This window comes from Stegostoma tigrinum, chromosome 9 (genome assembly GCF_030684315.1).
Source record: "Stegostoma tigrinum isolate sSteTig4 chromosome 9, sSteTig4.hap1, whole genome shotgun sequence".
Lineage (NCBI taxonomy): Eukaryota > Metazoa > Chordata > Chondrichthyes > Orectolobiformes > Stegostomatidae > Stegostoma > Stegostoma tigrinum.
This window is the reverse complement of record NC_081362.1, coordinates 67,925,299-67,938,823: the sequence shown is the minus strand read 5'-3', so window position 1 is coordinate 67,938,823 and position 13,525 is coordinate 67,925,299. Positions and strand designations below refer to the sequence as shown.

Here is a 13,525-nt window from a genome sequence, read left to right as displayed (position 1 = left end):
AGACGCATAATTTAAAAGATAATTAACATACCAAGTTATTAAAACAATTAAAAATATAATCAGTGCTTTAAATATCAATCATGTTTTTCGCATTTTTATCTAAACCATAAAGTAATCATTTTATGTCGAGTGAAATTCCATTGTTACATTTCATTTTGTCACCATAATCCAATTCTTTGCCCTCAGTTTGATTAGAATTCTATTGGAGCAACAAGGTTCAACTTTGTGAGAACTTGTCGACTTTCAAACATTTGAAATAGTCCGCTCTGACTGGGGTTTCTTCAGTATTGCCATGCAGACATGTATGTTTTTAAGTCTCAACAAATAATTTTTTAAAAATTTGCAATGCAGTATTGAGGACCATAACTTTTAATACTGGTTAAGTAATAAACAATAACTTTACATTTATATTGCATGTCTTTATCATGTTACCACAATGCCTTGCAGCAATTCACATCCAATAAAAGTCAGTTTTTTTAAAACTGATGTTATCAAGATGCCTACTTGGTATGTGCCATTCATGAAATGTACAGGAATGCTGAAAGGTAAGGAATGATGATAAGGATTTCTCAAGAGAATTGATAGGATTTCCATTCTAGAAGGCTTTGATACACGATCACCATTTTTCTCAGTTCTCTCCATTGACCGTTGGCAGTATATGGCATACTTTCCTACTTCCGTCCTGGAATTTGTTAATAGAATCCAGTTAGGTTTTTTTTATTTTGTCTGTGTTACAATGTGAAACTACAGTTCAATAACAAAAATAAGCAAAAATTCAGAAATCAGTATAAATTTCTCGCTGGTACATGCATTTCTATGCTATGCGTATTATGAGATATGGTAATGATGCAGTGGATGCAGAATATTCAGACAATAATTGACAAACACATGCAGAGTCTATAAATTACTGTTCATTTTATTCTGTAATAATAGTGAATACTGCTCGCAACATGATTATTTTTAATGCAATTATTTTCAGACTAGGACTTAAGTGAATAGAACAAGCAACAGTATATTTTCATAAACAATTTTCTTAAATAATTGTGGAGTAACAGCACAAGGACATAAAATGAAATGTATATGAGAATGTGTGAATCAATGCCAAATCTGGTACGGAAAGAAACAGAGAGACGGAAAGAGAAATTAGATTTGGAGAGAAAAAAAGTGATTGAAATGAAAAGTTGCTTTTGAAATTCAATATATTTCATTCTGACAATAAAACCTAAAGGAATGAAACATCTCATTTATAACTGTTCCTATTTAGTGCCTGTGCAAGTTTGATGAACAGTAATTAACACAGCACATCATTAACAGCCTTTGACTGATAAGGAGATGCATGATGAGTTTGATTTGCATGTATTATGCAACATCAGGAATCACATATCGATCAATTCATTTCAATGTCAATGCAAAGATGTATTTTCATAAAGACAAAATACTGCAGCTGCTGGAGATATGAAACAAACACAGAAGATGCTGGAGAAACACAGAAAGTCTGCCTGCATTTGTGGAGAGAGAGATACAAAGTTAATGTTTCAAGTCCAGCATGATTTCTTCAGTTCTGCTGACTTGCTGCAACATTTCTGGCATCGAGTGTGGAGTGAATGCAGGGTCAACATTTCAGGTCAAGTGACCTTCCTTAGGACTCTGCTTTCTTTCCACAGATGTTTCCAGATCTGCTGAAGTTCTCCAGAAATTTCTGTTTTTGTTTCAGATTTCCAGCATCTGCAGTTCTGTTTTAGTCTCCCACATTTTCTATGTTTGACTGTGTTTTCGTAATGCTTGCAGTAGATCAGCATAGCTCAAACAGTAACTTTTGGGTCAGTACATTTAAGTTTGCATCTGTCATTGTCTCACATTGCAGTTGATAATGATAAGTGTCACTTATCTTACCATCAGTATTTATACTGAAATTATTGACCATCTTTACTTTGTAGATTCTTACGTACCTAGGTTCTGCATTTTGCTGTAGATGATGTTTCAGCAACCAAAGGAAAGGATGCTGAGGAAGGAAAAGGCCAACACACAGAGCCAAGAACTGCCACCCCTAAAAAATGTAAAGGTTAATTTTGAGAGGTTTTTTTTGTGGAAAGAACTTTAAAAACTATTAAAACCATTTCTCTGATTAGGCCTACTGTACTTGTTAGGAATTGGTAAAATGATCACAACACCATAGATATCACAGCAGAATTATGCCGTTCACATATCAAGCCTGCTCTGTCATTTGATCATGGCTGATACTTTTCTCAACACCATTCCCTGCCTTCTCGCCATAAGCTTTGTTCCCCATACTAATCAAGAACTTATCTATCTCTGTCTTAAATAAACTCAGTGGCTTGGCCTCCGCAGCCATCTGTGCCAATGAGTTCCAAAGATTCATCACCCTCTGGGTGAAGAAATTTCTCAGAATTTCTTGGTCTTAGTTAAGGTATTCCTCACTGATGTGCAATTTTTTTTTTCAAAATTTCCACACATTTGGAACTTTTATTGTTTGGAATTTGATACTTAATTTCAATATTTCACTTAACATTAAGCTAGAATCAGTTGACTTTGCTATAGTTTAATCTTTCATGTTAATAAATTTGATTCAATGTTTTCATCAAACAGCATCCTCTTGAGACTTAAATCACTTAGAATAGTGTAGATAACACACTGAAGAGACTTCAGATACACCAACTTGGTTGGATTTGAACTCAAGTTGTAAAAGAACAAGATGACAATCCAATGCACCACCCAGTCCTCACGCAGTATATTGTTTTGAGTAACTAAGTTGCATTTTATATCAGTTTCATCAGTATTTTTAAATAAATAAGAATCAATGTGAATTCCTCAGAACTTAAAGAATATGTCAATATTTTGTTGCACCACAAATTGCTCAAATCATTAATTGTATATTTTTAAAATTTGTAGAAATCAACAAATAACATACTGAGTGGAAATTTTACAATTAGAAACATTGAACCATCATTCGAACATGTCACTTCGGTTTCCTGTTAGATACCACTTCAGGATGACTCCAAAACTCCAGCAATTAGCCAGGTGATAAATATCTAAAGTTCAAGGCCCTTCCATTTAAAGAAAATGATATTCAGACTATGGTGGAAATAAGATGGCAGCCGTGGATGGGAACAACAGGAATGTGAAGTTTTGATGTTTGCTAAAACAACTCTCTTATTTCTCACTAAACGTCTGACTTTGGTCTAGCAATTATTTATTTGTTTCACAAGATGTGTATTTTCGTAAAGGACTACCAAATCCGATTATGAGAAGCTAAGCTTCAAATGCAGGAATAAATCTTAATTGACTGGTAATCATGAGTAGCTCAGAATTCTGATCTACAAAGCAGCTTTGTTTAATTTTGAACAAACAATGCAAATTATATTTTGAAAATTTTTCACATATACAATACCTGTATGGATGCACATTGGTTCTGGGTTTGTCGCTTTCTTGTTTGCTTGATTAATTGACAGTAGATTTCATTTTGCAACTCTTTATGAGTGAGACACACTTGTAAAACACTCTGAGCCAATGACACATGATAATCAATGGCAGGGGCATCAATAGCAACATTGATGAATAACTGAGAAGTCTGAAGAATAAAACAAATATTTCATTTTATGATGATAGTTAACTACATTTGGGCTATCAGAGATAGTAGGAATCTTTTCTTTCGCAGATTATACTCTCTAGTCAGTCTAAAACCAAGTTCATATTGGATGTAGATCATCAGCAAAAGATTGCCCACATATTGGTACTAAATTATCTTAGAAGCCACAACAGCACCTAATGCCAGAAGAGGTAACGCCTTGCTATAGTGTGAAAATGCTTCCTGTAATTTGTAGGTTAAAGAACACTGAATCACATTACTGAATTCTGAGTAAAATTGAAGAGTTTATTTTGAATTCTGGCTGAGGTTACTTGAGCAATTGGAAGTTTAAAAACTTACCCTTCAGCAAAGTTAGTTATATTTGGATAGTCTTGGGGCCACAATTTGTTAAAACTTTTCAATTTTTGAAGCTGAAAGCTGATAGGTGGTACCAATATATCTACTTTGGGAGGCTGGACATGTAATTAAAAGAACTATTAAGAAAATGTCAGGAAATACTTATTCACAAAAGAGTTAGTGAAAATGGGATCCCACTCTTACCCTGCCCCCAAAAGTATAACTTAATTTAAATGTCTAAACTTTTCAATATCCAAGTTCTTGCAGAGCCAATGGTGATTCTTTGATTTCAAAGTAATCCCAATAGTTATGTTAGGCCAAATGTCTTCTGCATCCAACACGATATTGTCTTTGAAAATATTAATGACAGTAAGTGTTTTCATAATTTTTTCATTAAGGTGTTGAGTTCCGATTCACCAGTTCAGTTATATTTCCCCAGTACTGTGTAAAAAAAAGTATTCATGACAATAGGGTGAAAGCACACCAAAAGAGAAGTTTAATATTCATTCAGTGGTAAATAACCAAACAAAATGCAATGTTTAATACCAAATTCTATGAATACCAATGAAATTCACAATATTAATATTGCATATTATGCTACCATCAATCAACATGAAAATATTAGCCTGGTGAATATCCCAAAAGCACACAACCTAATCCACTAAACACATTCAATATATATCTTCCCATACACTGGCCTATGATTTGCCCTAGCAGTGAATCTAATCATGTTTGGTGTGTCTTCTGTTTATTAGATTTTTCTTTAAAGAAAAAGTTTTTTTAAAAATCACCAATAACTTAAGCATAAAGCAATGGATTCCACACTTGTAATTGTTAATTTTCAGTACCAGAGACATTGACAAGCATTAATGATTATAATTTAATTGAAAAGGTTATTAGACTGAAATGGATGCAACATTCTTTGGTGAGTTCAGTTTGTTTCTATCGCATGAGGACAACAAATTTACACAGATCAATCCATTTCAATCACGAATCTGACAGCAATATGATATTTTTGTGAAGCTACCAATGGATCCATGCATGTCAATATTTGGATTTCTGCCTCCAAGTATGTAACTGCCTTAAGATGAAGTTACTTTAGCACATGTAAATCAAGTGCCTGTAGTCTAGGCCAATACTTTAACAGCAAATTGTAGCCCATTTTAATTCTGGATGCGAATCAGCGTTACCTTAAACAATTTGAGTGCTTCAGTCTGTAAAGCTGCAGATGGTAATGTGGTAAGGGGAGACGCTATTCCATCTTTACTAAAGCACAGGCTAGGGTGTGACCACAACTGAGAGTCTGTCAAAGAGCAGAGTTAGAATAAAATATGAAAATAAATTGACCTTAGAAAATGAAACTTAATACTTAACTTAAAATAAATTAAACAAAAAGCCATATTATTCATGTTTGAATCACTATAAAATGTGTTGTAATTATGAGTTTATTATATTTTGGGACTGTTGCTTTAACTTTAGGGTAACTGAAAGGGACAATTTTTTTTAAATTCGTTCACAGGATTAGGGCATCGTTAGCTAGGTCAGCATTTATTGCCCATCCCTAATTGCCCAGAGGCATATAGGCCAGACCAGGTAAGGATGGTAGTTTCCTTCTCTAAAGAATATTAGTGAACCAGATGCAGTTTTCTGACAGTTAGACTATTAACTGTAGGTATTTGTGGAATTCAAATGGCACCCTCTTCAGGATTTGAACCCGGGTCCCCAGGTCATTACCTGGGTCTCTGAATTAGCAATTCAACAACAATACCACTAATGATCTGACCTACTCTCCATTCTGACTGACATCAAGCCTGCTTGGTTTAATTGTTGGAGATCAAGGAGAGACTTAGATTGAGAAAGAGAAGAGGCTGTCTGGATTTGCAAGGAACTGCTGCCAGATCTGGGATGGAGACAGTCTCAAGTTGGAAAGGCACATACTACAGCCCTCTAACAATTGTGAGAGATTCATCCTGACAGGACCGGGGAAAAAGAAACAACAGTTTTACTGCTTGTGACGGATTTGAGGCACTTCCTAAAAATTAAGGAAATCACCTGAAAATAATCACTCAAAGTTTAATTCAAACTCTGGATGAGAAATATGGGCACTTATCAGAAGCTGGGAGTAACCGCAGATTGATTGCTAAAATCATTGTAATTCATAGAGTGTGATCTGTGATAGGCATATAAGAGGAATGTCACTTTCTATATTTATAGGATAAAATGCCTACAAAAAGAAAATTGTGTTTAGTTAGTAGAATTTTTTAAAAAATTCTCATCATAAAAGTTTTAAACTTGAAATCTTATCAGATAATTATTTCAGCAATCAACTGGAAATACAAATCTCATTTTAAAATTTATGGATCTCCAGAAAGAGCATAACAATAGTTGCTGCAGTAATTTAAAATTGAGAAATTCAGTCAATTTAATTCCAAATTTGACTACAGGTTAAACAGTAATCAATATGATGAATTTAATAGTAAACATACAAGCTTAAGAATTTTCTTCACCTGCCAGGAGTCAACGCTGAGACTGCAGATAAACCTGGTTTTATAAAAACTAAATCAGTTTTATTAAAGTGACTGAGTAATCCAGAGGCTAGATATTTGGATCTTGCTCCATTGCTCAGCATCAGCTATGGCTCAGATAATGGCATATCTGTCTTTAAATTGGTTACAGATTCAAGTCCCTTGAGCATAAAACAAAAATCAATGTGACATTCCAGTACAGTAGTAATGCAGTACTTGTGTTGGAGTCCCGTCTTTCTGATGAGATGTTAATCCAAGGCTCCATTTACCTGTGTGGGCTATTCTAATAGATCCCTTGGCACTATTTTGAAGAGGAACAGTAAGCTATTCTCTGTGTCCCCATGATTTATTTCTCAACGGGCCAAAAAAGAATCTGGTCATTATCATGATGTTCCTTGTGGGACAAAAATAAAAATTTCTGGAGAAACTCAGCAGGTCTGGCAGCATCTGTTGGTAAATAAAAGCAGAGTCAATGTTTCAAGTTCAAAACTAGTAATAGCTAGGTAAAGGTATTATCTATGGGAGAGAGGGAGCGATGGGTGGGGGTTAAACAAATGGGAGGATGGTTGCAGATGGAGCCGAAAGGGAAAGACAGTTGAGCAGACAGAAGAGATGGATAATGATAAATCAGGAAAGGAGAAAAGCTGACAATGGGGACCAGAAATAAGTGAAAAACGTTGGCTGTGATAAAAACAACTCAGGTGATGATAGGCCTGGGTAAATTACATGGAAGGTGCTCAGACTCTAAAATTTTTGAACTCAATATTGAGGTCCTAAAGGCTGTAGAGTCCTCAGGTGGAAAATGAGATGCTATTCTTCCAGCTTGTGTTGAGCTTTGTTGGAGCACTGCAACAGGCCAAATAGAAATGTTGGCCAGGGAATGCTCCCAGGGAATGCTCCCAGTGTGTACTGAAGTGGCAGACAACTGGAAACTTGGTGTCATTCTTGCAGACAGAACGTTGGCACACTGCAAATCAGTCACCCAATCTGCATTTTGTGTCCCCAGTTTAGAAGAGACCAGGTTGTGAGCAGTAGACTGGATTGAATGAAATGCAGGTAAATCGCTGCTTCACCTCAAAGGTGTGTCTGGAGCCTTGGATAGTGAGGAGGAGGAAGTAAAAGGACAAATGTTACACTTTCTATGATTGCACAGGAAGACATCATGGCGGGGGGGTGGGGCGTTGTTGTGGAAAATGAATAGTGAGTGGAGGAAGAATGGACCAGGGTGTCCCAAAGGAATGGTCTGTCTAGAATGCTGACAAGGGAGGGGAGCAGAATGTGCATCTGGTGGTGGCGTCCCGCTGCAAGTGACGGAAGTGGCAGCTTACAATCCTTTGGATGCAGATGCTGGTGGAGTGTGTGAAGACCAGGGGTCCTTATCGGTTTTGGGGGAGAGAACAGAAGAGGTAAGGGCAGAAGTGGGGGATATGGGTCAGACATGGTTGAGGGCTGTCAGGGTGGGGTTCCTTATTGAAGAAAAAAGTGAACGTTTCTGAGGAACCCCTGCAGAAGGTGGCATCAGCACAGCAGATGCAACGGAGGTGGAGAAACTGGAAGAATGGAATCTTTACAGGAAGCAGGGTGTGAGGATGTACATTTAAATGTCCTCAGCTCCTAGTTCTGTCAATTGTTTGCCAATTTTCCTGAGGGTCCAGAGATATAGCCGAAACCATTAATGATGAAATGCTGAATGACTACAATGCCTACAGCCTTGTTGTCATGTTTAGTTAACATATTAACTACTTCTATGGTTGGTTTCCTATCAACTCTTCCCGCCTTTATTAAGGATGAAACGGATGGGTCGGAGGTGGATTTAGGCCTTGAACCTAATTTTAACCAAGTTGAAACCCTCATCCGATTCCAAACACATCCGTTTATTTTGATTAAAATTCACCTCCCACCACCACCCCCCCCCCCGCCCCCCCCCCCCCCCCCAATCCCCCCACCGCACCCCCCCCCGCCCCGCCTCTGTGCCTGAAATATCACTTACTGGTATCACTGTCTGCATTAAACAAGTTGCCAACGAGTTGTTCAAATTCAGTTCCCACATTTACATTAGTGCTGCCTGCAGCCACAGTTAGTTGATACAACCAGGTATCCTATGAAGAATACAAAACACATTAAAGCACCAGTGCTTCATTCAAGCCCCAGTGAGATAACCAATCCTGTGATTTTTTTACAAAAGTCTCCAATCACTGCACTCCAGTACAACTGATGGAAAAATGGTCACTGATAACGAGTAATCATCTACCTATCTCCTTCTCCATGTTCATTTTATTGAGGTATTAACTATGTCTCAGCAGTAACATTCTTGTCTTGGAGTGGAACTGCCTTGGCTTCAGATTCCTCCTCAGTGATGGGAACAGGAACATGACTGGTAATTAATTGCAATACAGAGGGTGTGCTGCACAATCTTTTGGGTGAAACTACAAACTGAGATCTTGTCTGGTCTCTCAGACTGACTTAAAAGATTCAAAACTATTCAGTGAAGGGCAGGGCAATCCTCCTGGTTTTCCAGCCAACAATTGTTACAGCTAAAACAAACACTGGAATTTTTTGTTTCCAATCACTGTGGGATCTTGCTGTGCATACCCTGGCTTCCATATCTACATTCACAACAGTGAATTGGCTATAAATTTGTTTAGGACATTACGGGGTTGTAAACAGACTGCACGAATGCTGGTTCTGCATGAAGTCACTGCGTAGTACTGAAAAATATTAATTATAAATCTAAGTCTCCATAGATTAATATTACAGAGATGGTGGGCTTATTAAAGTTTACCTTTTCATGTTTGGAGCCAATAAGTAGATAGGTAGGCCCCTGCTCTTTGGGATGTATGGTAATTGTATAATGTGTAGACAGAAGGCTACAACTGCTGGTCTCATAGTCTTCGTCCGAATCACATGATCTGTCTACTTCTTCAACTCTTGCTTCCACCAAGTTTATCTGACCTAATGGAAACTTGAAAATAAGCAAAACATGTTATAGATTGTGAACAAAGGCACTGTAATACAGTGCACTACTAGCTTTAGGACAGAGATTAGGTAATGGTCTAGGCTGCAGTACAAATTGATGGGACAAAAGACTGCTTCTCTCTGAGCTGTGAGGGTGTGTTTGAAATGAGATTGTAGGGGTTTGGACCCAAAGGCTACGCTTGAGATTTCCTCAAAGGCTACTTTTTGGTTTGCAGGGTCTACCTCGTGGTTTTCACGAATTCCTTCACTAGTTAATACAGTCATGTAGCATCAATAACTTCTGTATTGGTGTTGACATTTGGGAGGTTTCGATTCACACAGAAGCAGAATTAGAAGACTTCATCAATATCCTCACCACTCCATGAAATTCAATAACACAATAGACAAGGAAAGCATTAACTTCTTAAATGCCACAGAATTTGTATTAATACAAAACAACAAGCAGACATTAACAACAAAGGCTTTCTGCCAAAAATAAAGCTGGCAGACATGTTATGCAAAAAAAATTCACAATGTTAACCATTGAAAGTTTTCATCCCAATCAACTTCACTTTCCAAATAAAACTGGCAAAGTCACACACAAAAGAAGATTGACATAAGAGTTGGTACAAATACCAGCCTGAATTCTGAAGGACATGTAGTGGGATCATTGGAACTCCACCAAACAACCAACAATCTTTTTCATGGGAACACTAACAATGGCAACTACAAACATTTGACCTCGTAGACATAAACGGACCAGCAGATTCAAGACCACGAGCATGCATGGCTCCCAACATTGCGACTATCTCTGAGAACACCAGGGTAACTAGTAGAAGAGGACAAGAATGTTCATATTGTGACAGTCCAAGATTTACACAACTCTGAGCAGACAGGTTTAATGCCTTTGGATGTTTCAAAAGCAATATGACATTGCAATTCAGAGAAGATGCAATTCCACGGATTGACTTCCCAGAAGGTACAATGTTCATGTGCAAAAAAAAACCTTAAACATGAGCTGCATTGCATGGAACACAATGACCTCATCTACCATATGGATCATCAAAAAGAGAAGTGGAGTTAACTACAACAGTGCAGTCATAGTATATCTAAATTAGTCAGCTATAGGCCTGTTCCAAAAGACGTGCACATACAAGATTCCAACAAAGGGGGAACTGAATCCCAGATTCACAAGAGCCAAATTCTTCTGCAGCCTGAACACCAAACATAGATGCTGGTCAGTACATTTAGCTGAGGAATCTCAGGAAGTCATTACCTTTGGAACACCATTTGCAAGATATCACTCCCAGAATCCCCCTTTTGGTTTACCTGCTAGTCAAGATCCAGCAACATGTGCACGGAATCACAGAAAACATATCTGGGCGCAAATGCATTGCTGATGACCCATACAAATACATGAATTAGAAGCAACAGTAGGCCACTTAGCCTTTTCAACAAGCTCTGCTATTTATTAAAAGCATTGTTCATCTGAACTTAAATTTAAACTCTACCCTCTTGAATATTCCTGATAACCTGACTTTAGGAGGCACTGTATTGACATTATAAGCATGGAGGGGATAGGGGAAAAGCTGGTTGTGGTAAGGGGTCAGTAGATTTTCCATGCAGGCGCCTGGATCCAGGAGATAGGTTTGAAGGCACTTAACACCTATAGTCCACCATGTCATCACTACAGTGAAGCTGCTGGGGTCCCAGAGGTTCAGAATACCTGAACGATAGATAAACTTGAAAAACTGCAGACAACGAGCTAAATGGTAACCAGTTAACTTCCAACCTGCCTTCTTGGAGCAGGTTGGCTGACCACTTAAATTCCACTTCAGTTCAAGTTGGAAGTGGACAATTTGGCAGCAGTTGAGCAAGCAGATTTTACAGACTTTACCTTTGTCCTCAACATCACCACAAATTTAATCCAATGTGGTAGAGTATCTCATGGTTTGGGAGCTGAACATCGAGTGGAAAAGTAATGAGATTTGAGTCGGCAATTCAAAAGACATAGCAAAAGGGGTGTGTTTGTAGGAATCCTTTAAAAGCAGGACAAGTGATTGCAAAGCACAATGGAAGAGCATTTAGTTAATTTTGGCAAGGTTTAAAGATTGATCCTCATTTTGGAGGAGCAGAATTTCCAGAAAACATAAGTTTATAACAAATAATGTAAAAGATATGGACATGAACATATGACTAGAGAAGATTACTCATATGGAGGAGTTCCAGGAACTGTTGATGACAGTTTTGAAATGAAGATGTTATGTCTTTAGCCCTTGTCAAAAGGGCTTCTTTGGTTTGGGTCATCTGGAGAATCTGTGAACATGTGGTGAATGAAGTGCCGAAACACGAAATAGACTAGAAGGACACAAAAGGACATGAGACAGAGCAAGGAAACAAATGAAAGCAAAGAAACAGGAATAAAGGAGATACATAGCCACAGGGGTAAAAAAAGAGAAAAATCACTTAAAAAAGGACTAAGGGCCAATTTGTCAAGTTGTGAAGATGCTGAGTTTGTATCACATGGCAAAGTTATGACCTCAGCTGCGCAGGCAAAGCAGATGAAGAATAAAAATTAAGATAAAATGATTCTCTGGACAGATTAAAAGTATGAAAATTACAATGGCCTCTCCTACATACGACCTGTCAAAGAATTTATTAAAACTTTAGTCCTCCATATGTTGAGAAAAGCAGATTTAAAGTCTGGAGAGTAGGCAGATTGTATATCAGTGAACAAAATATAGAATTTTGAAAAGATTTGAACACCTTAAAAATGCTGGTTTACCTTATTTTCATGATTACGGAAATAATAGAGAATCTTTCCAACAAGTGCACACCAGACTCTCTTGGAGTAACCATGCTTTACCTGCAAAACAATTGTTAAATTCAATTGATGATACAATGGCCTGGTATCTGATTCTATGCATTGTACAAACAGCCAGAAATAAAAACAAAACTTCCTCCCAGACTTTTATTTTTTCTCTTTAATTAATTGCTGCATCACTTTTCAAGCGAAAAATATGTAGCTAGGCTGTTATTCCAGAAGAAATCACCAAAACAAATGGCGACTGGGCCTCAGACAGATTTTTGAGATGTCTTTTATTCTGCTGTAGGGTGAATATTTTCACTCTTGACTAAATAACTGGCAACATTCACCTGATATTTCAATGTGCAGGTTTATCACTGTGTAGAACAACATTTGTTGTCAAAACAATACATGTCAAAAGGTACTTGTTTATGAATTAAATCAATAACCAGGTTTTCTAAAACTTGAATTACTGTAACTCCTACATTCAACACGATCTTAAATCATTGACGATTTAAACCATTGAATAGTAAACCTCAGCAGTGTATGACAATTTTGTAACTGCTGTCCTCGAGACAACTACAGATCCTCTGATTTGAGGCATGTTTATACCTAAATAATTGCTTTTACAATTTGTAGAATTAACAAAAACTGTTGTTGTAGGTAATCTAAAGATCATTTCAAGGTTTCTTTAAATTAATATTTTAAGCTCAACAGAACTGAAATACATTACATTGAAAATGAAGTGTCTCAATCAATGCTGGATTGGTTAGTCACCTGTATGTCTACATTTACAGCTACCTAAATACGAGTGAATTAGACATTTATGCAACATGGTAATACTTGCCAATTTCAGAATTTAGAACATAAGCTGGTTATCAAAAGCAACATACTCGGAATTAATATGTTTCAGTACCAAATTGGTGAATGCAAATTCCTGTCATTCAACCTGGCCATCTATCATTGTATAATATGTATATAATTAATGAAATCAGTACCTTGGTTAGTAAACCTTCAATTGATGGCTTGACATCTGGCTGTGTGAAAAGGGGGCTAGCAGCTTGTACACGCAACACATTCTGCAAAACCCTAATCCATTCCTCAAGAATATTTGGAGAATCTGCAGTCAGATAGTAGGTCTTCTTTTCTGTAATGAGCTTGGATTGAAAATACAACAAATGTGTCATCACATTGACACCAGGAATCTGCTGTTGGGCCATGTGAGCACTCTGACTTTGAAAAGGCATGCAAAAATTATAGGTGTAATCAAAATGGCCAGCCATTTGAGGGATGTTT

The 13,525-nt window shown here is 37.2% G+C and overlaps 1 protein-coding gene across 2 annotated transcripts in view; it reads right to left on the bottom strand.

The window, feature by feature from the left end:
- The window catches only part of plekhh2 (pleckstrin homology domain containing, family H (with MyTH4 domain) member 2), a 114,014-nt gene that overhangs the window by 21,609 nt on the left and 78,880 nt on the right, over window positions 1-13,525 (bottom strand). For both annotated transcript variants that reach the window (XM_048536634.2, XM_048536635.2), the window contains exons 15-22: window positions 13,228-13,386; window positions 12,209-12,289; window positions 9,251-9,430; window positions 8,459-8,567; window positions 5,134-5,246; window positions 3,410-3,589; window positions 1,950-2,047; window positions 505-682 (exon numbers count right to left, since the gene is read on the bottom strand). In XM_048536634.2, coding sequence (XP_048392591.1) covers window positions 505-682; window positions 1,950-2,047; window positions 3,410-3,589; window positions 5,134-5,246; window positions 8,459-8,567; window positions 9,251-9,430; window positions 12,209-12,289; window positions 13,228-13,386 — 1,098 coding nt within the window. The remainder of the gene's footprint in view (window positions 1-504; window positions 683-1,949; window positions 2,048-3,409; window positions 3,590-5,133; window positions 5,247-8,458; window positions 8,568-9,250; window positions 9,431-12,208; window positions 12,290-13,227; window positions 13,387-13,525) is intronic.